General features: G+C 44.0%; 1 protein-coding gene and 1 long non-coding RNA gene across 2 annotated transcripts; one reads left to right on the top strand and one right to left on the bottom strand.

Moving 5' to 3' along the window:
• The first annotated feature begins 293 nt into the window (after nucleotides 1–293).
• LOC127327156 (uncharacterized) lies at nucleotides 294–1,085 on the top strand. The gene is made up of 2 exons (XR_007868410.2): nucleotides 294–767; nucleotides 874–1,085. It is a non-coding gene; the product is annotated as an uncharacterized lncRNA (long non-coding RNA).
• A 5,429-nt stretch (nucleotides 1,086–6,514) lies between these two features.
• Nucleotides 6,515–26,455, bottom strand: LOC127327059 (nicotinamide adenine dinucleotide transporter 2, mitochondrial). The gene is made up of 9 exons (XM_051353843.2): nucleotides 26,047–26,455; nucleotides 25,806–25,907; nucleotides 24,744–24,850; nucleotides 23,688–23,736; nucleotides 8,573–8,685; nucleotides 7,785–7,879; nucleotides 7,620–7,708; nucleotides 7,445–7,539; nucleotides 6,515–6,921 (listed from the first exon to the last, which is right to left on the bottom strand). The coding sequence occupies exons 1-9, from the start codon at nucleotides 26,132–26,134 to the stop codon at nucleotides 6,703–6,705; spliced, it is 957 nt and encodes a 318-aa protein (XP_051209803.1). The 5' UTR covers nucleotides 26,135–26,455; the 3' UTR covers nucleotides 6,515–6,702.
• Between the last annotated feature and the right edge of the window lie 899 nt (nucleotides 26,456–27,354).

The following is a 27,354-nucleotide window of genomic DNA, read 5'->3' on the forward strand; positions in this document are numbered from 1 at the left end:
GGGATGATGCAGGCCGACCTTCGGTCTTAGCCGCATCATGATCGTCATCAAGAACTACGCTCAAATTCGACGTCACGGAAGCATGGAAGAGGAGACGGAAGAAGACCTTGCGAAACTGACACCGCCGGCTCCCACACCGAACCCAACCGGAACCAGACCAGCGTCCAGCCCGGCACCACCGGTCTTACCGTCTGAATGCTATGGGAAGTGCTGCCTTTTCCATTTGTCTGTACCTGAACTACCCCTCTTAGGGCTCGTTTGGTTGCAGCCCTTCCCGGAGGGTCCCTATGTTTTCCCCGGCCCATTTGCCCTGGTTTAGCCCACCTGTGCATTTGGATGCCCGCGAGGCATTGTTTCCGCGTCCTTTCCGCGTTCGTCGCCGGGAGAGAATTCCACTAGTCGAGACATGGGGAACTAGATCCGCGACTTGGTCTCGCGATTGGGAGGCGGCCACACCGATGCTCGCGATCTCCTCATCCCCCGGCGACAGCCATCCGCCGTCCACCACCTCCGTCCTCCGCAGTCCGAGGTCTCCTCCTCCTTCCGAGCTCTCCGCCGGCCGGCTTCGCTCAGGCTCTCCTCCGCTCGCCTTCGTCCAATATCTCCGTCCGGTCCAAGACCACCGTCCAAGCTCGTCTACAAAGGTTATCCCCTTCATCAAATTTGCTCCAGATCTTGCTCGTTTCTCTAGGTCTATCTCCAGATTGCCACAAATCCACAAAGTTTATCCGGATCTCGCTTGTTTCTTTAGGTCAAGAACGTGAGCAGTGAGTACTTATCTCCAGTCATAGCATTTTCTCTTGAGCCAGTCTTGATACGTGTGATTAATTGCCAGTCATAACATTTGTTCTCGTCTTCTGGTCTATAATACAGGGATGTTTGCCAATTTTGATGCCTGCTTAGTTGTGTCTTGCAAATTACTGAAGGTTTTGAAAGCCATTATTTCTGCTATCATTAATCGCTGTGGTTGTTAGCATTACATCTGTTGCTGCTTATAACATCGATGAATTGTAACTTTATTAGTGATGCCTGAACCAAAATACTGGACTGCCTTGTGATCTTAAGACTCATTGTAATGTGTGCAATCATACTATGAACTAGATGATACCCCACGCGTTGCTGCGGAAAATTTATGGAATAAATTTGCGAAACGTGAAATTTAAGTCTATGCTCTCGGAATAATTTTAATAAACTGAATTAGGAGGACCTTGAAAGGTTCAGGTATTCAGAAAGCTCAAATGAAGAAGGAGGTATATTATGTGGAGATGTTAAGAGCAGCCATAGAATTAAATAAATGGAACATAAATAATTTTACTCCGCCTTGCTGCATAGCATGGTGATCTTTTGCTTGTATATAAGACATAGTTACACCGTCCAGGAGGTATCTGAAAAGGAAAATAGGGTGTTCATCTCCAAAATTACTTTATGTATTATTAAGAAGAAAACCCTAACCATGTCGTGCATTGTGCCGTTTGCCTCCCTTGATGGTGCTTGGAATCGACCTTCCCAAAGTCAATTTATTCAATTTGCTCCATGCACTCAGCATAAACATGTAGCTGGTTGATCCCACCATTAAATATTCTCTCCTGCAAAACTTGTAGAGTACATAAACTTGTAGCTGCTTGGCCCCACCATTAAATATTCTGTCCTGCAAAACTTGTAAATCACATAAACTTGTACGCTCAGCCTGCTTGTCGGTTACAGGATATAGTATATGAGAGCGAAAATATTTCTCTTCGCCTTAACTTATATTTAGGCTTGTCTTAGTGGAAAATATACTGAATTATTTATTATCTTGATGTACCACACAACATGAGAAAATGGATTTAATTGCTACTCCGTATGCAACATATTGTGAACAAAATATCTATGTGAATAAAATATCCAGACGGTTACCAAACTAAGGTGACAGTGCAAAATTTTAACAGTCATTGGTGTTACGGCTAATATACCACTTATATTAGCCCTGGTGTTTTCCCCCTTTTCTGGAAAACTATGGTAAACAACATGAAAAGCATGCTGTGTCATTCTAGACATCTCATTTGCAGCACCTCAACCACAATGAATGGAAGAAGAGAAGGAAAATAAAACTAAGAGAGAACTTGTAGCGTTGTCGCTGTAGTAGCAGGCACCGCCGGCAACCACACTGCTTGCCTTCCTGCAGCGTAAACAATATGCAGGTATACCAAATAGAAGTGTGTCATGTAGAACTTGATAATTTAGCAAATACTTCTCATAGACATATCTTCAGAACAGGAGCTTGATTTACCTGTTGGCTGCAAAAGTTGAAAAAAATAGTAACGAGACATAACTACAAGAAAAAATAAATAGATTCTATAACTGAAGTGATACATAATTTTTCTTATCAGTACATCTACCGGGGGCTCAAGATGGACGGCGTTGTTAATCTAGGTAAAACTGAATGTATAAACAAACTGTAAATCATACATGTAGGAGACGAATCTATTAAAGCCAGCAACGTGCTGTAACGTTTATCCATAGGGAGGTGAAGACTGAAGACCCTATGTACTCTCATCTCTATCTGGACAAACAAATTATATGTAGTGCACATAAGTTCAAATGATAAATAAATGATAAGAAATATCCAAGTGGGAGTGCAACTAATAGCGGCTTCGTATAGAAAAATGCGACTTGGGGGTAAGAAGCCCTCCAAGCAATTCAATAGATGATATTTTGGTGTGTACAATGAGAGAGCGGGCGCTAGCACTCGAACTCTCACGGGTAGCACAGGTATCAGCACCCGGCAACCATCCGGGCTATGCCTCGGTTCACGCGGCTTCGTAGTAACATCCGACCAGATTAAGGACACAGCGGTGTGTAATCTCTTAATTATCAAAAATCTTCTGTATTGTTTATTCTGAACCTTTGCTACACGGCAGGCACAAATAATCTGTAACTTCAATTAGCAGAAGCATGGTTAGATACAAATTCATTAGACGAAATGTGTAAGCTATATTTATTCACACACCGAGGGGATATAAATCAAGAGGAATTTTAATCAACAGAGCTGCAGCTCACCTACTGTTCTGCCCTCTCCTGCATGTGCTCCGGCAATCACGAACACGAAAAGTCTGTTTTTCCTATCAGCAACGCATAGGAACGAACATGATGACTGGAGAGAAAATCGAATAGGAGGCGAGAACACAGGAGAACGACCTCATAGGCTCCAGCGGCAGTTAGTTGCACGGGCCCGGTGGATCGTACCAATAATCGTATGCAGCAGCAGGAGCACATCCGCCATATTGAGAACTCGCGCTCGTGGTGTTGTGATCCGAACTGGAGTAAAAAGGAAAGTTAATTAGAGATGCTAGATGAACAAATCAGCAGTAACCTTTATGTTCTTGACCTCTACCTGAACCAAGCAAAAAGGGAAAATATAGTCCGGAGGCTGTGTGGTAAAATTGAAAGAGAAGAAATCCAAAGAAGTTGGAAATCAACCTACAAGATTGGGAAGATATATTTGAGGGATTTAGGAATTGTATAAAAACAGGAGGAATTAGGTTGGTGAGCAGTACCAGAGTGGAGGCCGCTAGGCGTGGTGGCGGCGTGAGCAGGCTGTTGTGATTGATGTGCAGGCCGATGGCACCATCGCTTCCCTTTTAAGGTGGAGGGAACATCGGCGGCGGATGAGCTCCATTGAGCAGTTTTCACTCGTTGAATGCTCGGATTTAACTGGTGCTTTCATGAGTATTAAATCACCGCGGCAGATTTGTTGGGAAGAGAACGGATGCTGGCTGTGGCGGAGGAAGATAACAAAGTTCAGCGGCTGGTTCCTTTTTTTTAAGGATGAACGCTGAGTACGTCGAGCTAGTCGAGCAGTCAAGTTTGCGAGCCTACCAAAGCTATTTGTAGCCCATTCGCGAGCGGCCAGCGGAGCCCATGTCGTCCCAGCCCATATCGATCCGCAGCATAGTTCCAGCCCATGCCGGCGAAGGGAAAGGAAGCATGCCGGTAGACGATGTGCGTGATGGACTCGCAGGCGGGAGAAATTAGAGTGATGTGGCTTCACAGGAGGGCAAGAAAATGTGGTCAGCTATTTAGAAAGAGAAGATATGTACCATTGTTCAGTACACATTTAGTTCAGAGGTCTATGTGACATTAACTCCATGAGGCTGTAATTTTGGTGTGTCATTTGAGTTTGGAACTTTCAGTAACACCATTTTCTTGTATGTTTGGTTTAAATGATTATGGCTCTTCAATTCTTCCACTCAAGGCGACTTTGTGAAAAATATTGCTCTCTAATTTCAATCCGATGTGTGCATAAGCTGCATTAGTATTCAGTGCATAGAACACTACGGCTAGCTGCATATCCCATTCATTGGAGTGACATGGTTCCATTTAGATGCAATTCCTTTATGCGACAAGTAAATGAATTCGACTTAACTAAATGACTTGCATACTAACGCAGTTGATCTTGCCCCTTTTGTTTTGTCTATCTCCAAAAAGGTTTGCGTTTGAGTAAAAAAGCCTATTCTATGTTCTGCGATGGATCAGTTAGTATTATCCTCTGCTATGGAAGCACATTGTTAGGTTTCAGTAAAAGCCTGAGCTCTGTCCCGCCTGGAAGCTCATGTTCTCTCCAGCAACAGCGACGGCCGGGCGGTTGTCTTCCTCTGGTAAAATGGGATGCTGCCTGTCGGCGCAAGTCATTAAGTTACAGCATACCGGTGCAGGTTATTTGGAACAATATTATAACAGGTTGCGACTAATTGCTGTATGATGCTGCACTTGGATATAGCTAGCTGTTGGTGATTGTTGAATTCTTTAAACTCTGAACTCCATGTATGTTGTTGGCGAGCAGTAGCACTGTGGCGGGCGACGCGCTCGGCAAGAAGGAGCACGGTGGCCGGCAAAGCTCTTGGCGAGCAGAAACATGATGGCCGGTGAAGGCTCTTGCAAGCAGGAGCACGACAGCCTCCGAAGCTCTCGGCGAGTAGGAGCACGACAGCCGGCGAGGGCTCTCAGCGAGCAAGAGCACGATGGTCGGCGGCACGTCGGCAAGCAGGAGCCTAGAGGTGGTATCAGCTGGCCTCTACTCTGGTTGACGGCGAGGAGAATCTATCAAGGTGCTCGGCGAGCGCAGTTGGCGGTGTTTGTATTTCTGCTAGCTAAATTTGAAGTTGATAGAGTTCTGTAATTCAGAACTTTTGGAACAGTGATGCAGTACATATTAATTTAAATGGCTGTTGTTATTTAACCACACAAAAATAGTTCTGGCCACCACTTGATTTGCAAGGAAATAGTAACTGCTATGCGGCAAAGGTCTTTCTTCCAAATTCTATCATCTTTCTGTATCCGAAATGTTTCCTCCCCCTACTACCAAACAAACCCAGGGAAAGGAGCGGATCTCCCTGATGAAGGAGGGGATCCCGCATGCACGCTAAAATCCCCCGCGGGGACACGGTTCCCTAGGTCTGGCTACCCTGACAACCAAGCAAAACCTCAGTGGCTCGCTATATATATAGCTCCCTCTCCCCACCTAAGAACCCTAGGTTAGAACTTGGCTTATGCCTCCACCATCCCTTTGGGATTAGGGAAACCCCTCCTTAGATTACCAAATCTATTGTATTAAGATACTTCTTATATAATTTATTTTCCGCACATGTGATTCTACCACCGGTTTCTCACACGTGTGACTCTATAGATCATATACCGGTCTTTCTCTCGAGGATTTAACCTCATGTCTTTCCCTCGAGATATTATATCGGGATAGTGGTTCGGGCTATCGGGAGTAAACCGAAATTGTATTGGGTAGCGTTGCGTGTGTTCATCGTGTTCTTCACCGTGTTCTTCAAGTTCTTGGTGTTCATTCCTCCCCCTTCTTGTTTTTGGTCAATTCGTGAGATCGGGCCACAAATCGAGGCTTAAGACCTCATCAAGAACTTTGCAGTTTTGTCAATTGTGTTTCAAGTAAATTCTCTTTTTTGTACGGCTGGGATGACAAGGGGCATCAAAGCACCTTGCAATTTTTTTAAATCTTGAGTTGAATGAAGAACTTAAACTTTATGTTTCTGCCATGGTAAGATAACCGAATATTGTCAGACAGAAACATCGCACAAGGCTTGATGAGTTCATGCCATGACACCTAACAGGCACAAACGCCAACTGACGGGTTCACCACAAGGCGACATGTCGGTGTTGCCGTGCATAAAATGAAAAAAGAAACGAAGCTCATGTCGACAAGAGATGGAGAATAGGACGGAGGAGAAAGCGACCAAAGGGAGTGCTTGGGTTGGTGGATAACTAGGCTAGGCCGTCTTGGGATGCTTTCACTCACACTTAAAAGCCCATTTCTTTTATTTTATTTCTCATAACCTCTAGAAAAAAAATTTATGCATTTGTGGTCTAGCAGGAGTGTCTATAGCGAAGCACGGGCTTTGTCCTAGTCAACATAAAAGGGCAATTAGCATGTCAGTGTTCTAGAAACAACTGATTGGCTCTAGCTATTACACTTCAGAGTTAGATGGTAAATGAATGGATCTTCTGTAACGGCGAATCAAAAACCTTTGGGTCTTAATCTACTCCTTTCACCAAAATCTGCCTGTCTTCGGTGACTTTTCTTCAATAATGGACAAATGCCAGTGCAATCTTGATCACGAACCATTACATCCACAACACATCAAAGATGGTATGTGTCAGCATTGCAAGATCATTGAAGATCCAATCATTCCGGTCTTTCGATTAAGGGGACAAGAGCTGGTGCATGAGTCGATTGATCATCTCATAACTGGTGAAAGTAATGACCGCATTTGGCGTTGTTCGCAGCAAATTTGTAGCACAACCTCGGTAGAAGCCGGCAACTCCCTCCTTCTGGAACACTTGCTTTATGCAATCAGTTACACCAGTGTACCTAGCACCATGTGAAACACGACCTTGTTCTTGCAACTTAGACCGTACAACCTGTGAATTAAATGAAAATTATATGAAACATAGATGCCTTTCAATGTGACAACAGAAGGTGATCGTGTCACTAATTTGACACCTCTTTCCTTTCTCCCAATAATTTATCATGAAATTGCTCTCCCTTGAAGTGTTTTCAAAATTATGTAGTACTTACGATAGTAATTTTATATAAGAAAACTAATTTTTGGTCAATCCCTTATCTTAACAAACAAAATATGTCTTATATTTAACATGAATGAAATATTTCCTTAGCCTCTCTTTTCACAAACTAAGTATTTCATTTGAAAATAGGCTACTCATTTTAGGGATTAACAACTGCTCCACTCCATTATCCCTAGGGAAGAAGTATAATAATTTTTCGACTGCTCCAATCCGTGGTTAAAAACAGTCTGACAAAAGCTGCAAGACATACTGTGCTGATACCCAGATATTCCATATCAGAAGAAGAATATATGCAGCGAAAGATAAACCTTCAATTGATGAAACTGTACTATCAAATAGGGAGGATCGATAAACATACCTCGTGAGGGTATGTTATTATCGAGGCTGTTACTTTGGACCCTGAGGAACAAATAGCTACCTGTCCAGGGCCAAGCTTATCAACTGTAGTATTGTCTGCAAAACAACATGCAATTTTTCTGTCAATCTCTTACACATGTTGTCCCACAGTTCAGTACCAAAGGATATGTTACTACCTTTCTTGGCAACGTACAGCTTCGCCTTCTCATATACTGGGAACTGGATGGCTACATGAGTAACCCCAGCTAGAGAAGGAAGAAGACCACTGTAGTCATGGAAAACAGAATCATGGACACGGTAAAAAAGAAAACTATAACGCTTATGGTCATAATGCAACCTACCTGTACAATCCACGGAGACCCTCTTCTGCTGCAATCCTATGTAACGCAGATAAGATGCCTGTGTAAGGAACCGCACCAGGCCTCATCCCTTGTGTCTTTAAGAGAGAACAGAGTATGAGATACTATAGTCAGTGGTTCAATATCATTCAATGTGTGCTAAGATTAAGAACTGAGCCCCAATATTACGGAACAAATATTTCATGTGTGACTCATTGTAAATGATCAGGTCCAGATATAATGCGCCTTTGAGTTAGTCATTAATAATAAACACTTCAATACACTTTTGGTCAACTGTATGTTCTATCGTAATATTACTTAGTTTCAATAATAAACATCCAAGCAATCCAACGGCAACTTCAGTTGACTTTTGGTTGGTTTCGATTACATCCTAAGTTGTATTCATACTGTATATTGTGTTCTCTTCTGGTTTCTTAAAATTCAGGTAGTACAACTTAATTTTGCCATTACATGTCTATATAGGCCCCTTGCTCCTCTGAAAAGAACGTCACCATGTCAAAAGTTCAGCTACCAGAACTTTAATTTAGCCGTTACCAGATATGGCCCTCTATTACACAGAATTACAAGCAGTATTTATTTACTACAAGATACTACTGTGAGCCAAGGTGTATACCAGTTTTGCAGGATCTTAATCATATCACATAAAAGAAGATACGTTTAGAAGAATTTTGTGACACCTTAAATTTCCAAAAATGAAATGTCTCTGATTCAAAAATAAGTACCACTCTTCAGAAAACAAAAACAAATGTAACTTAACATCGTATACGTACTTGTAGCCTAGTTTTCACAACCCACAATGGATTAGTTGCAATAGCTGTTGCAATCCCAGCACATGAAGCAGCTAAAACATTTGCTTCTACTGAAAGTTCACTATTTCTAGCATCTGTAAAATGAAGATGAATAGTCAGGAGCTGACACCCAAGTATGATAATTACTCTGTTATCTACATCGACGAAAGTAGAAAGAGTATGCTGACAACCAGTATAACTTTAAGTGCAAATTAGCTATTGAACATAATCCACAACCTCAAGTTAAAAACATCATAATTAGTTTATCAGAACGAAAATACATCTGCAGCTGTGGATAATGTTTAGTCAAAATTTGCCCCTAGGCACCATTCTTTTAAGTCAATTGCTCAGACATTCTAAAAACCTGCCCAGTACCATTACAAAATCCACATAATTTGCTAGAAAACACCACTATAAAGTAATGCTTCTTATGTTAGGAGAAAGAACACCTATGAAATGTCCCTTTTGCCCCTGGTTGAACAAATCAGATGCTGTCAACCCATTGAATATGTGTGCTCAAATGCTGTTAAATTGTTGCAGCTAGCTAGCTAATATCTTCAGTGATATGTGTGCTTAATCTTGATTGCTACTTGTTAGAGAGATAATTGTATATTGTATTTTCCCTGGAAGTTAGGGGATTCCATGCATATTTCACACATGTACATGTACTATATATTGTGGCCTTTGACCCCCATGGCATACAAGTTGCATATCAGAGCTAAGTTAGGGTTTCTTGCACACGCAACTAATGCAAAAATTACTCCCGTATAGGTCATTGTGCTTGACCTCTCTCCTCCGTGTCGAACTCCCGATCATGGCCAGCCCGAGCCCGGCCGCCCTCCCGCCCCGTCAAGGTCAGACCACTCCCGCCCCGTCAAGGTCAGACGCCCTCCCGACCCGTCCAGGTCGCGCCCGCCCCAGATCGCGCCACCCGTCTAGGTCGCGCCGCCCGTCCACGCCGCTGTCAGCTCCTTGGCCGCCGCCCGCGTCCCTCCGTCCGCAGGCCCATGCCCCTTTGTCCAGGCCACCCCCAGTCGGGCTGCTGCCGCCCATCGTCCGGTTCCTGGTTTCTGGTCCCGACCTTGTCGATCTGTTTTTGTTGTTTGTTTACCAAACCTACGAGTCTATAAAAAAAAAGAAAAAACAACATGTGTGCCTCGACGGGCTATGTTGCAATTCCTCGATGCCCGGTAATCTTTGATGGCAAAAAACTATCCTGATTTTCTTGCCTTTATGCGCATTCACATGCGTGGTCTCCGTCTTCGGGGTGTGCTTTGTTGCTACTCAGGCTGACAAGGATGCCACCAAGACTGCCGACAATGCTTCCTTTGCCACGTATGATCAGAAGGTCCACGAGTATTCTGGCGCTCTTGAAACCTACCGGCTGGAGACCCAGTTGATGGACGATGATGCTCGTGCTACGGCTGTTCTTACCTCGTGTGTTCTATCGCAGTTTGCTTCTGAGTTTATGGGCCTCAAAACTGTGTCGCTGACACGTGGGCTCACCTTCGTCAGGGTTATCAACCATCCAGGGATGCTCTGTATATGTTCGTGGATCGTCAGGAGAATGAACTTCGGCACGGTGACTCTACTATTGATCAGTTCTACGCGCAGAGTGCTGCTATCTAACGCCAACTCAACTCTCTTCGCACTGCTGTTTGTGGTACTTGCTCGTGTTGTCAGACTATGCGCTCTATCATGGAGTTTCAGTGCGTCTACGAGTTCTTATCTCTGCTCTGGAAGGAGTTTGAGCCCCGCCGTGCTCAGTTGCTTGTATGTGATCGTGTCCCCATTTCGGAGGTGCTATCTAAGCTTCGTGCTGAGGAGACTCGCCTACGTGGCGCTGGATTGCTTGAGGTTCCTTCCATGCTTGCTACCCATGGCCCTCCGGCGTTGCCTATTCCATCGACACCTTTGCGGCCCACTGCTCCGCCACTTACCCACTCCTCTGGGTAAGGGCTAGAGTCATGCCCTCATCATGATGTAGCCCCGTCCAAGGACGACACTACACCAAGGCCAACTAGTCCCCCAAGTGGACCGATGACTCGAGCCCGAGTGAAAGTTATACATGACAAGGTGAACTCACTCCTCTCTACACTTGACCTAGACACACCCTTGAATGGAATGCTACCTCATGCCGACGTTCTATGTGTCATTAGGTATGAGTTTAAGAGACGAAGAGGAAAAGGACCGGCCGATCATATCAGCCACCCCGGCCGGTCAGACCGGCTGCTACCCCAAGGCTGCTCAGTACCGCACCCAGAAAACAGGCCGGTCTAACCGGCTGGCTCAGCCGGTATGACCGGGTGCCACCCGGTATGATCGGGCCAACTAGGCCGGTATGACCGGGCTACGCTGACAGCACCTACAGCGATTCCAAGAGCTTGAGCCGGTCTAACCGGGTCGTATGGCCGGTCTGACCGGGTGATCCCCGACCCGAAACACTTTAAGTCAATCTAGACCGCCCATTTCTCATCTATGGTTAAGTTAACTTTATTGTAATGCCCCTTTTACCCCTGCCACGAATCTGAACTATATGTATCTCATTCCCCATCTAGATTAGGGTTAGACAAGATTTGAGATTAGACTTGAGCTTTGTCTCCCTAGAACCCTAGTTCTTTGTATCAAGGCACTCTTGAGGATTTCACACTCTTCATGGTTGATTCAAGGGCTACCCCTCTTTCATCCAAGTTCTAGTGTGGATCTCCTTCACCAATCTCTCCCTTCTTGGATTCTACCTAAGGGTCTCTCCAAGAAGTGATTCTATTGGCTTGGTCTAACCTACCAAGGGAGTCTAATTTCGTGTGTGTTTGGTTTGGTTTTTGTGTGTTCTTCTTCCTCTCCCATCCTTTCCATCTACAAGTTTGGTCAATTTCGTGGGATTTGGGCCACCCTAGACCTAGGGTCTCATCAAGTGGTATCAGCAGCTCTTGGTTGCCACGATTTTGATCCCCACCACCCCAATTTCATCTCTAGAAGAAATTCGAAAATCCCCCAAAAGTAGCCCTAATTTGCCTCTTGATGGATCTACGATTTGGTTGAGTTTTGAGTGGTTTTGGTCCATTGATTTCGTGTTCCTAGTGTTGATCTACTATTTCCCCACTTTCTAGCCCCAAATTTTTCGTTTCCATCGATTTTTGGTCAATTTCCCTCAAGAACAGCTCAAATTCGAGCCCGACCGAGCATCCGATATAACCGGACCACCTGGTATGACTGGCCCCTCCACCCGGTATGACCGGCCTGCACAGGGAAAATCCCATAAAAAGTTGTTTTGACCCAAAAAAATTCCTCTAACTTGTGTTTGTTGTTTCGGTTTGAGTGCCTTTGTTTGTGATACTAACCCACATCCCCGAAGCAAGCGACAACAACCTCGGCACCCCGAACTAGCAAGCATACAATTGCCTCCACCACCATCTTCGCAAGTTGTGTGATCATCACCGCCTACGCACCATCTAGGTATAACTTGCATTACCTTGTAGCCCTCTTCCTCTTGCGATCTACCCTATCGAGCATTGCTTGTCAAGTGTTGCGAGACTTTGCACGTGGCCCCGATTGTGAGGTGTGTGTAGTGTGGAGTAAAGCTTATAAGCAAAAACTCGTGTGGCAAAATAGCAAAAGCGAAGCTAACGCTAACATAGTGCGAGAAAAAGCTGGGAAAACACAAAAAGAGAAAAAGAGTGCAAAGTGCTACCATATACAAAAGAGTAAAAAAAGCTTTTAAGCAAAAGAGAGGGAAGAGAAGAGAGGCTACGTGTGAATCTTGGTCTCTCATTTTGCAACCAAAGCTTTGCCTCTCTTTGTGTTAGTGTGACAACGAGCACCACCTTGCTAATTGGTTCTTGTGTTTGTTCCGCTCATTCCTTGGTCGCACTAACCCCGTTCATCTCGTGCGTGAGTTCCACATCTTTTCCGTGTTTATAGTGATCATCGCTTTGACATTCCATTTTTAGATTTCACCCACTCTTAACAACAAAAATCGATTTCCGATTTCATCGTTTGGCTTTCCACCATCCTTACCTACCACCATATTTGCTAGCTTTTGCGTGTGTTTTTGCGTATGTACGCCAACACAAATTGGTTTTTCTCTTGGTTTCGTTAGTTGACCCAATTCTATCAGGTGAGACTTGAAGGTAGTTTCTTCCACTAGCATCCACCAAATAGCTCTTGCCTTGATATCATGGTTAGAAACGTAGAGCAAGCAAAGGAAGATGGAGTCCTCGACAACAACAAGAGGTTGGTTACCCAACACAACCTATGGACTCAACACCAAGAGTTCAAGGAGCAACCCGCCTTGTTCGAGACGCGCATCGATGAGCAATATGAAGAAGGGGCACACAACTTCACCGTCGTCAACCAAGATATGACCCTCCTTCGTGAAGCCACGGACAACTTGAATGGCCAAATGGCGGCCAATGATGCGAACATGGAGCATGGATAGTCTCGAGCGAGACATCAACAATTTGGGTTGCCGCCACCGACACCGCTCTACTTCATCATCATCAAGCTCTTCACAAGACTATTACTCCCATGATCGTCACACGTCATCAAGCTCCAACTCAAGGCGAGGAGACCCTAATCGACTTCATCGACCACATGATCGCCATGAAGACTCACGCTCCAACTCAAGGAGAGGAGAGTTTCATCGACATGCTCGTCCACATGAGCGCCCTCAACAAGAAGAACCACACCATGACCGCCATCAACATGATCGCCATGCCCAGCATGGGCGTGACGACCAACCCCACGACAACGTTATCCGCAACATGGACCTGGCGCCTCATCGCGAGCCACACGTTGATGCTCAAGACCAAGGTCATCAAACTCAACCTTGGCGTGATCTGCGGAATCATCCACGCCAAAACCAACATAGAAGAGGAGACCCGGCAATGGCTCAAGAGGAGGTAGCCAACAATGGACGTCGTCAACAACCTCGGCAAGACAATCGCCAACACCATCATCCCGCACCAAGTGAAGCTAGTGTTCAAATGCAACACCAACCCAATGCTATGGTTGGCCGCAGAAGACCTCCTCACCCACCACAAGCCGCAAGAGATGAAGGCATCTGACCTCGCCGAAGGAACTTGGAAGATGAAGAAAACATGTATGACAAGCTCAAGTTCCACATGCCCAAGTTCAAAGGTGAAGATGACGCCGAGGCCTACCTCTCATGGGCACTCAAGGTTGACAAGATCTTCCGCATACACAACTACTCCGGTGCGAAGAAAGTGGCCATGGCATCTCTTGAGTTTGAAGATTATGCCAACACGTGGTGAGAGCAAGTGGTCACTCTAAGGGAAGAAAAGGGTGATGCCCCCATTGACACTTGGGAAGAGATGAAGGAGGAGATGCAAGCTCGCTTTGTGCCCGCACACTACATGACCGACCTCTTCAACAAATTCCAAAAATTGAAGCAAGGCACCAAGACCGTTGAGCAACAAGGAGATGGAGTTGACCATGATGCGCGCAAACATCCAAGTATCCGAGAACCAAACTCTTGCTCGGTTCTTCAATGGCCTAAATTACCCAATCAAGAGGATTGTTGAGTTCCAACCATACTCCAACATGGTTGAATTGGTACACCAAGCTTCCAAGGCCGAGCGCCAAGTAAATGAGGACATCAAATACACCAAGTCCAAGTCCTACTTCGCCTCCAAGCTCGCTACAGCCGCTCCTACAACAAGTGCCAAGCCCTCCATTTCCTGTACACCATCCAAGCAAACGACTATCCAAAGTCGCATGAAGCAACCGGTGACTTCAACCGCCTCCTCAAAAGCCTCTACGAGACCTTCCAATGTCACTTGTTTCAAGCGTGGAACACAAGGCCACAAGTCCTTCAAGTGCAAAAATACCAAGGTCATGATCACCATGGAGAATGGCACAGGCGGCGCCACTATGGGGGGCGAGCGTGGGCGGCCGCCCCTGCTCACGATCGGCAAAAAATTGACCCTTTCTTAGCCCATTCTACCATCTAGGCTTATTTGGAAAAAAATTGACCCACTAAGGCCCATCAACACAGCTAACCCTACTCATCTCCACAACTCTTGTGCGTGGACGAGAACCAAACCAGAAGCTCACTCACGCATGCGCGCCGCCCTGACTCAAGCCGCCAATGCGTCTCTTTCCGGCAGCCCCCTCGAGCCTCCGCCCGGGCGCTATTGGACGTCATCCTCTCCTCTCGACTTCTCTCTGGTCTCGCCCACGCCTCTCCCACATCCCGGGATCCCAGCCAGTCACGCCGCCACTGCCCCCCGCCGGCCGCTGCTCCCCGATGGACGAACAGGAGGAGCTAGATTGGATATCAGCGCATGAGGAGGAAGGAGAGGCAGCAGCGGCGGAGACAGAGGAAAGTCGCAAGCGAGCACGTGACAGTGAGGTAGTTTATCCTCTCGATCACACTGCTCTCGATTATGTAGAGCTAAATATCCGAATTGTGTAGGACTAATTTTTTGCATTGTTTAGCATTGTAGCTGTTGTCTGCTGAATACTAAATATGATTTGAACTTTGATATTGTAATATGATTTGAACTTTGATATTGTAGGACACTGTATCGCCACATTCCAATGTTCATGAAGTATTTAATCTAGCAAATGTGGTTTCTGATCCTGGAATTCGTAGACGAATTGATGAATATGCTACCCCGAGAATTAGAGATAAAATGAGAAGGGCATATTTGTCGAGAGGCCGGAGTTGTTTGATTGGCCATAGTTTTCCCAAAACAAAACTTGGGGCAGATTGGAGGTCATTACTAGATGTGTGGTATAACAAATTTGATTGGTTAGAGTATAGTGTGGAGAAAAATGCCGCATATTTCTTCTATTGTTTTCTTTTCAAACCTCAAAGTATTTCTTCACACCACGGTTATGATGCTTTCACAAAGATAGGGTTTAAAAATTGGAAGAAAGGACCGGAATATTTTAAGGCTCATGTAGGTGGACCAAGCAGCATTCGCAACAATGCAAGAAATTGTTGTGAAGATTTCAGAAATCAAAAGCAAAGTGTGTCATATGCTATCACTTGTTATGATGAGAAATCTCATATTGATTATGAAATTCGTTTGAGGGCTATTGTGGTGTGGTAAGGTTTCTTCTTGAACAAGGTCTAGCTTTTCGTGGGCACGACGAGTCAAGCACTTCCTTGAACAGGGGTAATTTTCTTGAGATGTTGGATTGGTATGCCGCAAGATGCAAGGATGTAGCCGATGTGATCAATGAAAATGCTCCTGGCAACTGTCAATTGACATCTCATGAAATCCAACAAGATATAGCACAGGCATGTGCGGAAGAAACTACACAAGTTATTATGAGTGAGATTGGGAATGCTAGTTTCTCTCTACTTGTTGACGAGTCTCATGATGTATCGGTTAAAAAGCAAATGGCCGTGATGGTGAGGTTAGTTATTTGTGATTACACAATTTGTAAATTCTGGTTGTAGGTTGGAAATTATTCTAATCATACTTCATGTATGATTTTGTTTGTAGGTTTGTGAACCAAAAAGGGGAGGTTTTGGAAAGATTGCTTTGTGTTGAGCATGTTGTTGATACTACATCGGCTAATTTGAAGAGATCTTTGGATGCAATGTTTGTTAAACATGATTTGTCGATGTCTAGATTAAGAGGCCAAGGATATGATGGTGCCTCTAATATGCGTGAGAGCTACATGGTTTAAAAACATTGGTGTTGGCCGAGAACCCTCATGCTTTTTATGTGCATTGTTATGCCCACCAACTTCAGTTGGTGGTTGTGGCTGTTGTGAAAGGAGTTCTAGCTGTTGGTGATTTTTTTGGTCATTTGAATAAGATTGTCAATATGGTGAGTTCTGGTTGTTGTATATTTCTTTGCCCACCAACTCTATATGTACTCACATACATTCTTAACGCACATTATTTTGTAGGTGAGTGCCTCTTGTAAGAAGAAAGATGCATTGTTGCAGAAACATCATGACCATTTGGTGACATTGCTAGAGAATGGGGAGATCTCGTCAGGAAGAGGCCAACATAAAGACCCGGTGATACACGTTGGGGGTCACATCATAGAACACTAATTCAGATTCATCAAATGTGGGATTCAGTGATTGAAGTGATGCATAGTATTTCTCATGATGGGATAGATGTAGAGGAGCGATGTTTGGCTTCAGGTTATATGATAAACATGGAAACCTTTGAATTTGTTATTATCTTGCATTTGATGCTTCGAGTGCTTGGTTTAACAAATGGTTTATCACAAGCATTGCAACAAAAGGATCAGAACATAGTTAGTGCTATGAATATGGTTGTGTCCGTGAAAAGTCTATTGCAGAAACTGAGAGATGATGGATGGGAGCCTCTATTGATAGCTGCTACTAACTTTTGTGGTGGAAGAAATATTATAGTGCCTAATATGGATGATAACATTTCAGCAAGGGGTTATCCAAGAAGCTCACGCAAAATGGTTACTTGCTTCCATCATTACAAGGTACAAATCTTCAATGAGGTGCTTGATAGAAATATAGTTGGATGAATAACAGGTTTTGTGAAGCTTCTACACGCCTGTTAATGTGTGTTGCATGCCTTGATCCTAGAGATTCATTCATCAGATTTGATCATCAGAAGCTAGTTGAGCTTGCAAAAATGTACGTTGTTGATTTCTCTACACATGATTGCTATCTTTTGATTGACGAGCTCAACATTTATATTGATGTGATGAAGAGAAGTCTTGATTTCCTAGATTTTGATAGTCTGACTGATCTTGCTCTCATGTTGGTTCAAACTAGACAACATTTGATTTTCCCATTGACATTACCGGTGGAAACGACATCAGTTGAGAGAGTTTCCTCGGCCATGAACATTATAAAGACAAATCTTCGAAACAAGATAGGTGATGATTGGCTCAATGATTTGATGATTTGCTATGTTGAGAAAGAGATATTTGCAAAAATTGATGACAAGAGGATTATGATACGTTTTCATTCCTTCAAGAATCGTCGAGGTCATCTACCTCGAGAGTTTTCTCTTGCTAGCACAAATAAAACTTAATGGTATGTTATTATCTTATCAAAAGCTAGATCTACTATTACACTTGCTAAAATTGAGAAGGAGAAGGAGAAGGAGGTGGAGAAAGAGAAGGAGAGGGAGGAGGAGAGGGAGGAGAAGAAGGAAGAAGGAAGAAGGAGAAGGAGGAGAAGAAGAGGGAGAGAGAGAGGGGGAGAAGGGAGAAGGGAAGAAGAAGACGGTATGATCAGGTGCCACTCGGTATGACCGGGCTACGCTGACAACACCTACAACGATTCCAGGAGCTCGAGCCGGTCTAACCGGGCGGTATGGCCGTTCTGAAGATTGGTGAAGGAGATCCACACTAGAACTTGGATGAAAGAGGGGTAGCCCTTGAATCAACCATGAAGAGTGTGAAATCCTCAAGAGTGCCTTGATACAAAGAACTAGGGTTCTAGGGAGACAAAGCTCAAGTCTAATCTCAAATCTTGTCTAACCCTAATCTAGATGGGGAATGAGATACATATAGTTCAGATTTGTGGTAGGGGTAAAAGGGCCATTACAATAAGGTTAACTTAACCATAGATGAGAAATGGCGGTCTAGATTGACTTGTTTCAGGTCGGGGACCACCCGGTCAGACCGGCCATGCCGCCCGGTCAGACCGGCTCGAGCTCCTGGAATCGTTGTAGGTTTTGTCAGCATAGCCCGGTCATACCAGCCTGGTTGGCCCGGTCATACCGGGTGGCACCCGGTCATACCGACTGAGCCAGCCAATTAGACTGCGCGACCACCAACCACCAGCTTCTACAGAGTCAGGTACATCCCCGTGCATTCAAGATTTTGTAGCTTATTTTCATATGAATTTTGATTCTTCTATTTTGTCCTCTCTTCGACCTCTTGATTCTCCTCTTAATGTTCTCACTGCTGATGGTACTTCTCTTTGGCACTATTTCTAGTTCCTCCTTTTTTGTTCCACATATTTCTCATGTTCCTCGTCATGAACCTGTTTTCTGCGAGCCAACTTGTCGACTCTGGTTCCCGCATCATTCTTGACGTTGATTTTTGTCTTGTTCAGGATTGTCGCAGACATGTTCTGGTTGGAGCTGGCCGTCGCCGTCGTGATTCTCAAGGACTTTGGGAGTTAGATTGGCTTCATGTTCCTTCCGCTGCCACCTCGCCTGCCAGTTCTACTGCTATCGTCGCGTCCGGTACTGGCTCTTTTCAGAGGTGGCATCATCGTCTTCGCCACCTTTGTGGTTCTCATCTACCGTCACTAGTTCATCATGGTCTTCTAGGGCCCGTCTTAGGAGATGTAGATGTTTTGCTACAGTGTCAGGGTTGTAGGCTAGGTGAACAAATAGAAACCCTAGCCTGCTAGTGTGTTTGTATCTCGGCGTCCTTTCAATTAAATTCGCTCTGATGTTTGGGGACCGGCTCCTTTCGCTTCCAAAGGGGGGCCATCGATATTATATCATTTTTATAGATGATTTTTCTCATTACACTTGGTTATATTTCATGTCTTCTCGTAGTGAGGTGCTCTCCATTTATAAGCAGTTTGCAGCCATGGTTCTTACTCAGTTCTCCACACCTATTTTGTATTTCATGTTGACTCTGTTGGGGAGTATATATCCAAGCATTTGCTCCACACCTATTTTGTATTTCGTGTTGACTCTGCTAGAGAGTATATATCCAAGCATTTGCGTGGCGTGCAGCATGCTCGCTCAGAATGGTGTGGCTGAGCGTAAACATTTGTCATCTTCTCGAGACTGCTCGTGCAATGATGATCGCTTCTTCTCTTCCACCGCATTTTTGGGCTCCTCGTGAACGCACTAAACTCACCGCTCAACCTGTTGAGTGTGTTTTTCTTGGATATAGTGATGAGCATAAGGGCTATCGTTGTTGGGATCCGGTGGCTCGTAGGATACGCATTTCTCTGGATGTGACTTCTGTCTAGTCTCGTCCTTTCTATCTGTGATCGACCTCCTCGACCTCTATTGTGGAGGATCTCTCTTTTCTTGTTTTTCCTAGTTCTCCTCCCTCGTTCCCCCATGTATCTTCTCCCTCTCCTCCCCTTGTGTCGTCTTCTCTGACGTCTCCGACAGCTCCTTCCCCCATCTCCTTGAACACCTCCTTCGTCTTCACCCACCTCACCAGTATCTCCTCCGGTTGCCCCTTCCGTTCTTACTTTTCCTTTTCACTATATTCGTCGTCCATGTGTTGTGACCGAGTCATCTGATGCACCCTCTACTTCAGATGCACCATCTTAGCCGACTTATTCTCTTCGTACAAGGCCTCGTCCTCCTCTCGATTTCTATAATCCAGCTAGCTATAGTGTATTGGTTGTCCTAGAGCCGACTACTTATCGTGAGGTTGTTGTTCATCCTGGATGGCAGCTTGCTATGGTTGAGGAGCAAGCGCAGTGGTACGTGGGAGATTGTTCCTCTCCTTCCGGTGTTCGTCCTATCACCTGTAAGTCGGTCTATAAGGTTAAGACCCACTCTGATGGTACTCTTGAGCGCTATAAAGCTTGACTTGTTGCTCCGGGTTTTCAGCAGGAGCATGATCGTGACTATGAAGAGACTTTTGCTCTTGTAGCTCACATGACCATTGTTCGGACTCTAAACTTGATGTTAAGAATGCATTTATAAATGGTGAGTTGCGTGAGGATGTTTATATGGAACCACCACCTGGGTATTCTGTTAGAGATGGCATGGTCTGTCGTCTTCGTTGCTCTCTGTATGGCCTTACGCAAGCCCCTCGTGCATGGTTTGAGCGCTTTGCTTTTGTGGTCATTGTTGTTGGTTTCTCTCCCAGTAAACATGTGGTTGCACTCTTCTTCTGTATGTTGATGAGTATATTGCCTTTGTCAAGGCACGTCTCAGTGAGCAGTTTCTTTTGTCATATCTTCTTTTGTCATATCTTGGTCTGCTTCGCTATTTTCTAGAGATTGAGGTTTCGTCCACCTCTAATGGTTTCTTTATATCCCAAGAACATTATATTCATGATCTTCTTGATCGTGCCGCTCTTATTGATGAGCGTACTGTTGAGACTCCTATGGAGCTCAATATTTCTCTACATGCATCTGGAGTCTCGTCTATCTGGTTGTTACTCGTCCACATATTTCTTATCATATCCATATTTTGAGTCAGTTTGTTTCTGCTCCCACTTCGGTCCACTACAGTCACCTTCTTCGTGTTCTACGCTATTTTGCGCGGAACGATATCTCTTTGTCTCTTCTTTCCTCGTTCCAGTTCGTTACAGCTCCAGTCCTACTCCGATGCTATGTGGGCGAGTGATCCTTCGGCATCGCCAATTTCGTTTCTGCCTACTGTGTTTTTCTTGGTATTTCTCCCATTGTCTGGAAGACGAAGAAGCAGATCGCGGTTTCTCGTTCGAGTGCACAGCTGAGTCGCGAGCTATGGCTCTTTTGATAGCCAAGGTGACTTGATTACGGTGGTTACTTGCAGATTTTGGTGTCTCACCCACTCCTCTCTTGTATGACAGTATATATGCTATCAATATTGCACGTGACCTGTGAAGCATGAGCTTACCAAGCATATTGGTGGTTGATGTTTCTTTTGTATGTGCCAGTGTGCAAGATGACCTTATTGCTCCAATATGTGCCTATAGATTTGCAGTTGGCGGACTTCTTTACGAAGGCCCAGACTTGAGCGCAACATCGCTTTCTACTCTCCGAACTCAGTGTTGTGGATCCACCATGAGTTTGAGAGGGGGTGTTGCAGAGATATTTGTATATTGTATTTTCCCTAGTAGTTAGGGGGTCCCTCCATATATTTCACACATGTACTATATATTTTGGCCTTTGGCCCCATGGAATACAAGTTGCTTATTCCTAACAATGCTGATGTGTGTGCTGATATCAGCTTGCGTTTTCTTTCATAAATTGTTCAGTCAAAAATTATGAATACATGGGCTCTACGTTGCTAAATGTGGTGTATGGTGCCAGGTGGAAGAAAAAGCTAGTCCCCTTCGCCTCTTGTAGCAGAGGAGAAATAGGTACCTTTAACCAAATGGCGAAATAGAGATTTCACATGTGTTAACTCGAGTCCCAGAGGCGAAACTGTAGCTTCGGAATCTCGCTTAAATGAATCTCCTGCTAAGCGGTGCTAACCGACTTTCGTAACGGTACTAGGCAAATTGGTGCCCTTGTAGTGTTCCAGAGCAATTAAAGGCAAATAACAGTGTTCTACATCCAAAGGGCAACCAAGAGTACTGGCAGAAAAATAATCTTACTATCCTGGCCATACATATTGTTGCCAAGAAAGAAAAAAAAACACTTTTGGCGTATAAAAGGGCATGAATAAGAAACAAAGGTATGAACCTCATATAATAGGACATGCAAACATTATATAGGCTACTACAAGCAAACAAGTACACGTTGGGACCTGGAAGTTAATATCAAATCACCAAATTAGTGGTACCATACAATAGGACATGCAACATAATAACTAAACATTATAGAGGCTAGTACAAGCAAATCAGTAAGTACACTTTGGGACCTGGAAGTTAATATCAAATCACCAAATTAGCCGTACCATGACCTGTTATGCTTCTACAAACATGTTCACCTAGAATTTTTGTGCAACTGTTGACTTTTCATCTTTGATTTCAAGATTCATTTTACGTTGTTAACCAGTATTAGCATATATTATCTGAGCTGATAATGTAATTGGCCTGGTAAATAACTGGAACATCTTTCTTACAGATTGAATGAATTTCATATATTTATGAATGAAGATTCCAGGATTCAGAATATGTCCAATTTGAAAGTCGAAGGGAGAAGAAAGAGAGGAAATCAAACCGTAATAGAGTACAATTATACTAATACACTTTTCTACCACTCCACGGTTGTCCAGTCGAAGACGGTACATAATTGATTCAGCTTCAACTTTTAATTTCTTCTTTGCATCTGTGTGTGCATCGCACACATCAACTTACTTCTCCATGGTTAGGAGATGTCATACATGAATGTAAAAGAAAAATGATGTCACATGAAAATCGATCCATATCAGATCTGATAAAGTTAGGTACATTTAAAATTGTTGAGCTACCCTATGAAACACGATGTCATACATTAGGAGTGATCTGCTATTACTATTATATGGCTCTAAAGTCACCTGTAATACACCAGAAAGGACTAAAGAAGTTATGTCGCCATTAAAATCCAATGTTATCACACAAATAAGCCCTTAGTCTACAGACTCCTTATCACAAGACCCAGGACAACAGATTGTATGATGTTGCCATTAAAATCCAATGTTATCACACAAATAAATCCTTAGTCTACAGAGTCCTTATCACAAGACCCAGGACAACAGATTCCTCATTATATATGTGACAGACCCTCAACACAGTAACGACATTCTACTAGGGTACGACCTTATCTCTCCTAGCTGATTACGACTCCTAGTGAAATTTCAAAGCATCAATCTTGTCTGGCCAAATGATCAATGAGACCTAGGACTAGGACAATAGCTCGACTGGACTTAGGTCCTCTGCAAATCGGACCGAATAACAATACCAAAGCCCCCATATGACATGCTTGTGACATAATGCCTCACAGACACTACAATCTAAATAGTTGCAGATACTGATGAAATAGTGTTCAAAACTGTGATAGAAGTAACCGAGAAGTCATTACTAACACAGTTGCACAGATACTGATGAAATATTGTTGTAAAGAGGTATTGGACTCTTAAGACTGACCATATTAACCACATCAGTCATAAAGTCCGGTATTAAATATGGCAGACATTTCATCAAATGTAGTTTGCTCTTATACTCTTTTAAATAGCAGACTATTTGTATTTAGCTGAAGCGCTTTGACGGTATCACAAAAGAAGAATTGGCGATGATAAGAAGATATCAGATATTCACCGAGCAATTTATAATCTACCGACCAAACATGATTTACTGCTAGGAATATATAAACAACAGTGCATCAGGATGATCTATAGCTTTCCTCTGAGTTTGAGTAACTGAAAATGAAATAGCAGATCTACACAACAAAGAAAATGCTACTCAAGCACAAACATCTTCCTACAAAAATGTAGATCTGCTATTTTGTACAGATGAAATATAAAATGGTAAGTAAAGCACACTTTGGTAACCTTGAGACCGAAGAAGACCCCTCACGTAATTATATACTGAAAATGTAACCTGCAGATAAACAAAAAAATATATCTAAGGCTCATGAAAAGCTAGCAACAAAGGAAGTGAATTACAGACAAAAGATTGCATGCGATTTTCATATTAACTCGTCATTCTATATGCGTCCAAACAAAAATTATACTAATCACCAAATAAACCCAGCATGCAACAACACCCCACAGCGCCAAGCTTGAATGCACATAATCAATCATTTATATTATGCAGTTGCCTACATAGTTTGAACAGTTGGTCAGGCATGTGAATGCCAATTTACAGCAAGTGAGTATCATGGCTATTCAAAACATTGTTAGTCATATTCCATATTCCAGAAAAATATTTAAACCTCATTAGGTAACCTAAACCTGTTGAAGAGAACGGGTATCAGTAATCTGTACTATTATCAGAAGGAGCCTATTTGATCTCCTCATCTCCCTTAGCACCGCTAAGTGGAACGAAAATACAAGGCTTCCTTGTAATCTTTCCTATGTTCTTGAAAATCAAAGGTAATCTTTTGCATTCTACCAAACAAGAAATAACAGAAAATCCAGAAAACTATATGCTAATGCCAAATATTCCATCAAACATAGTTAAACTATGACTCAACTATAAAAAAATACTTTGAAGTGTTAAACAATCATATTTAATGATAACATCACATTTCATACAGCAACTCCTAAGCAGCACATGAAGCCCTGTAGTATGCAAAAATGCAAGAGAGCAGTTTTTATGAAATCACAGTAACACAAGGGCCCCGCCTAGTACATGAAAATGCAATAAGATGTCCAAACAGCAAACGAACTTCCAGAATTAGGTAAATTTGTTGTTACCCGTGACTGATATATCATATATATACTCAATTAAGTGCATTAGGTTATTCTACAACTTGCTGGTCATTACTGGATCACACACTCAGACAACAAAATACAAAATGATTACCCAGGTACAAACAACTAAAAGTGAAGTAAAACAATCATGTAACATTACTGACTGTGGATGCAAGATAAATGATAACTTACAGCCCAAGTTGGAAATAGCGCTACTATTGTGGGAGAAAGGCCACGATACAACCCAGGCAGTCCTTCTGTTTTGAGTATGTGCTGCAATCCTGAAATAATTACCTTACCTAATAAAGAGAGAAAAATTACTCAGCAAACAAAAAAAAAAGATAACTATAACAAAAAAAAGCTGGTCATAAAATCAAATGAAGACCAATGTAGTGGATTTTGCAACATGACATCGGTGCTTTCTGAATATCCAACATTTTTCTATCAAGGTACCCTATAATGGCAATACAGAAATAGATGTAAATATTTTAGCATTATATGTGTCAAATCAACATACCTATACGAATATAAAATGATGTATATACACTAAATACTACTTTCGGCATGGTTGGGGAAACACATTTGCACAGTTCACAGTAGCAGAAGATAGATTGCATGCATAGTTAGCTACATACATCTTCCATAATATCAAGCAGATTTTATATGCCTAATTACTGTTTAACCCTCTTTGAGATACACCAGATTATCCACTTCGGTCCCAGGCCTCCAGTTCCAAACAAGTTCTGAACTTCTGACAACATCAACATTCTCTGCACTATGATGCCTAGTACCTAACTTCGTTCCAAATTTGTTGTCACAGTTTTTTTTTCCAAAATGAGCGAACCTACATACTGAAACGTGTCTAGATATGCATTTTACTTAGATATCTACACAAAATCTGGAACGGAGGGAGTAATAGATTATCCACCAGGCTTTTTGTACCTCGCTTGATCTCAATCAAACGGCAGATCGAGCGCACCTTACTCTGAAGTCACAGGGCACAATATGTACATAGAAAGCATTCGTAGAATGCATATATAAAGGAGAAGGACAACCATGAGTGTGGCAGTGGCGGATGTGAAGGTGCAGCGGCACTTGTGTGGTTGCGCGGATATGAAGGCTCAGCAAATTAAGTTGTAATTATACTAAGTACACTATTTTCTAATTTCTTTTTGATCTTGTGCGATGCTGTTTTAGTACAAGCACAATGATGTTTGCTAAATTGAGCCACTGGCGTGAGATGAGCAAAATTACCAGGCGGTGCAGAGCCAGAGGAAAGGTTGGAAGGGAGGCCGTACACCTGCAGACGCGTCTTGAGCACGTCCAGCGGGCACAGCACCGTTGCCGAGATGAACCCTGCGCCACCATCACACCAACAGAAAAGAAAAAACCAAGAATCATCAAAATCCACGCCAGATGCCACCGACGCAAGACGGAACAAAAAAAAAAAAAAACAAGCAACCAAGACACCCGAGGCAAGGAGTGGAAAACTTACCAGCCGAGCCGCCGGCAACGGCGTTGCAGGCCGCCTCCCGGGCCTTCACCTGCGCACCGCCGCGAGTGCGGCCCTTGCCCTCCAACATCGCAGCAGGGGCGTGTGTTGGGAGCCTGATGAATAGAGAAGGAACGAGCTGCCTCTCCAGTCCTGTAAGTCGATCTTCGGAATTGGCAGCACGCAGCGGCAGCTAGAACAAAGGCGGAATCATGGGTTCGCTCTCTGGCGGAACAGCAGGACCGGATCGTAGAAGGGACGCGCGGGCGGGAGCTTTGGGTGCTTGCTGGTAGCGCAAATAAGGATGGCGGCGTGGGCCGCGGGCGGCGGGCGGCGGGCGGAAGAGGAGGGGAAGCGGGCGGCGGGCAGTGGCAGCGGCAGCTATGGCAAAAGCGGAATCATGGGTTAGCTCCTCTATTAGAGCATTTTAAGTGGTGGTTTCGATAGCAAATTTTTTTTTCTTTTGACCTTTCGATAGCTAATTTTAGGGTTAGTCTAAAGGGGATCGCTAGGAATCGGAGACGATTTACACAAAAATAATCATTTTGTAAAACTATAGCACAGACTGACCTTCCGGCCAAACTATTTCACCAATCTAATTCTTCTGTGTGGCGCCCCATATCGGCGCCACACCTCACTGTGTAGCGCCCGTGCGTACGGCGTCATTCTCCCATCCGACGTGGCGTCGTCAACGCTGAGGTGTGCGCCGATCTGACGTGGTAGGATGTGTGGCGCCGCTCCCATCGACGCCACACATCGACTTATAATTCCCCAGAACCTATTGTAAGACAATTCTCCGGGGACTTAGCCGTTTTGGCAAGGCTGTTTATGTGGCGCCGACGCCACGGGGCGGTGTAGCGCCGGTGGCACGGGCGCCACACAAACAGTCTCGCCAAAACGGCTAAGGACCAAACTTCCGGAGCCACTGGATGGTCTGGACATATAATTTGACATATGTGGCGCCGATGCCATGGGCGCCACACAGTGCAATGTGGCGCCAGGGACAAGGGTGCCACACGTTGACTTGTGTTAAAACCTGGAAAATTCTTGCCTTATTTAAACAGTGTTCAACACAACAATAGCAATTTGCAATAGCAATTTCTTACACACATCATACACATAGCACATATCATAGCTCACATCATAGCACATATATAGATTCAAACAACACGTAGCAACAAGAGACATGGTTCGAAATGACATAGAGTTCACAACACGAAACTTATGAAGATAGAGTTCACAACAACACGTTGCAAATCCTAGTATCCTCCTCGACGTCCCCTCCTCACGGGCTGCTTCCGGACGGCCAAC

This window comes from Lolium perenne, chromosome 3 (genome assembly GCF_019359855.2).
Source record: "Lolium perenne isolate Kyuss_39 chromosome 3, Kyuss_2.0, whole genome shotgun sequence".
NCBI classification, from domain to species: domain Eukaryota; kingdom Viridiplantae; phylum Streptophyta; class Magnoliopsida; order Poales; family Poaceae; genus Lolium; species Lolium perenne.

Coding starts and splice junctions, on each gene's coding strand:
- LOC127327059 (XM_051353843.2), bottom strand. CDS start 26,134: ATGTTGGAGGGCAAGGGCCGCACTCGCGGCGGTGCGCAGGTGAAGGCC. Junction 24,851..25,805: donor CTCTGGCTCTGCACCGCCTG/GTAATTTTGCTC, acceptor TCTCTTTATTAG/GTAAGGTAATTATTTCAGGA. Junction 7,709..7,784: donor GGTCTCCGTGGATTGTACAG/GTAGGTTGCATT, acceptor CCATGACTACAG/TGGTCTTCTTCCTTCTCTAG.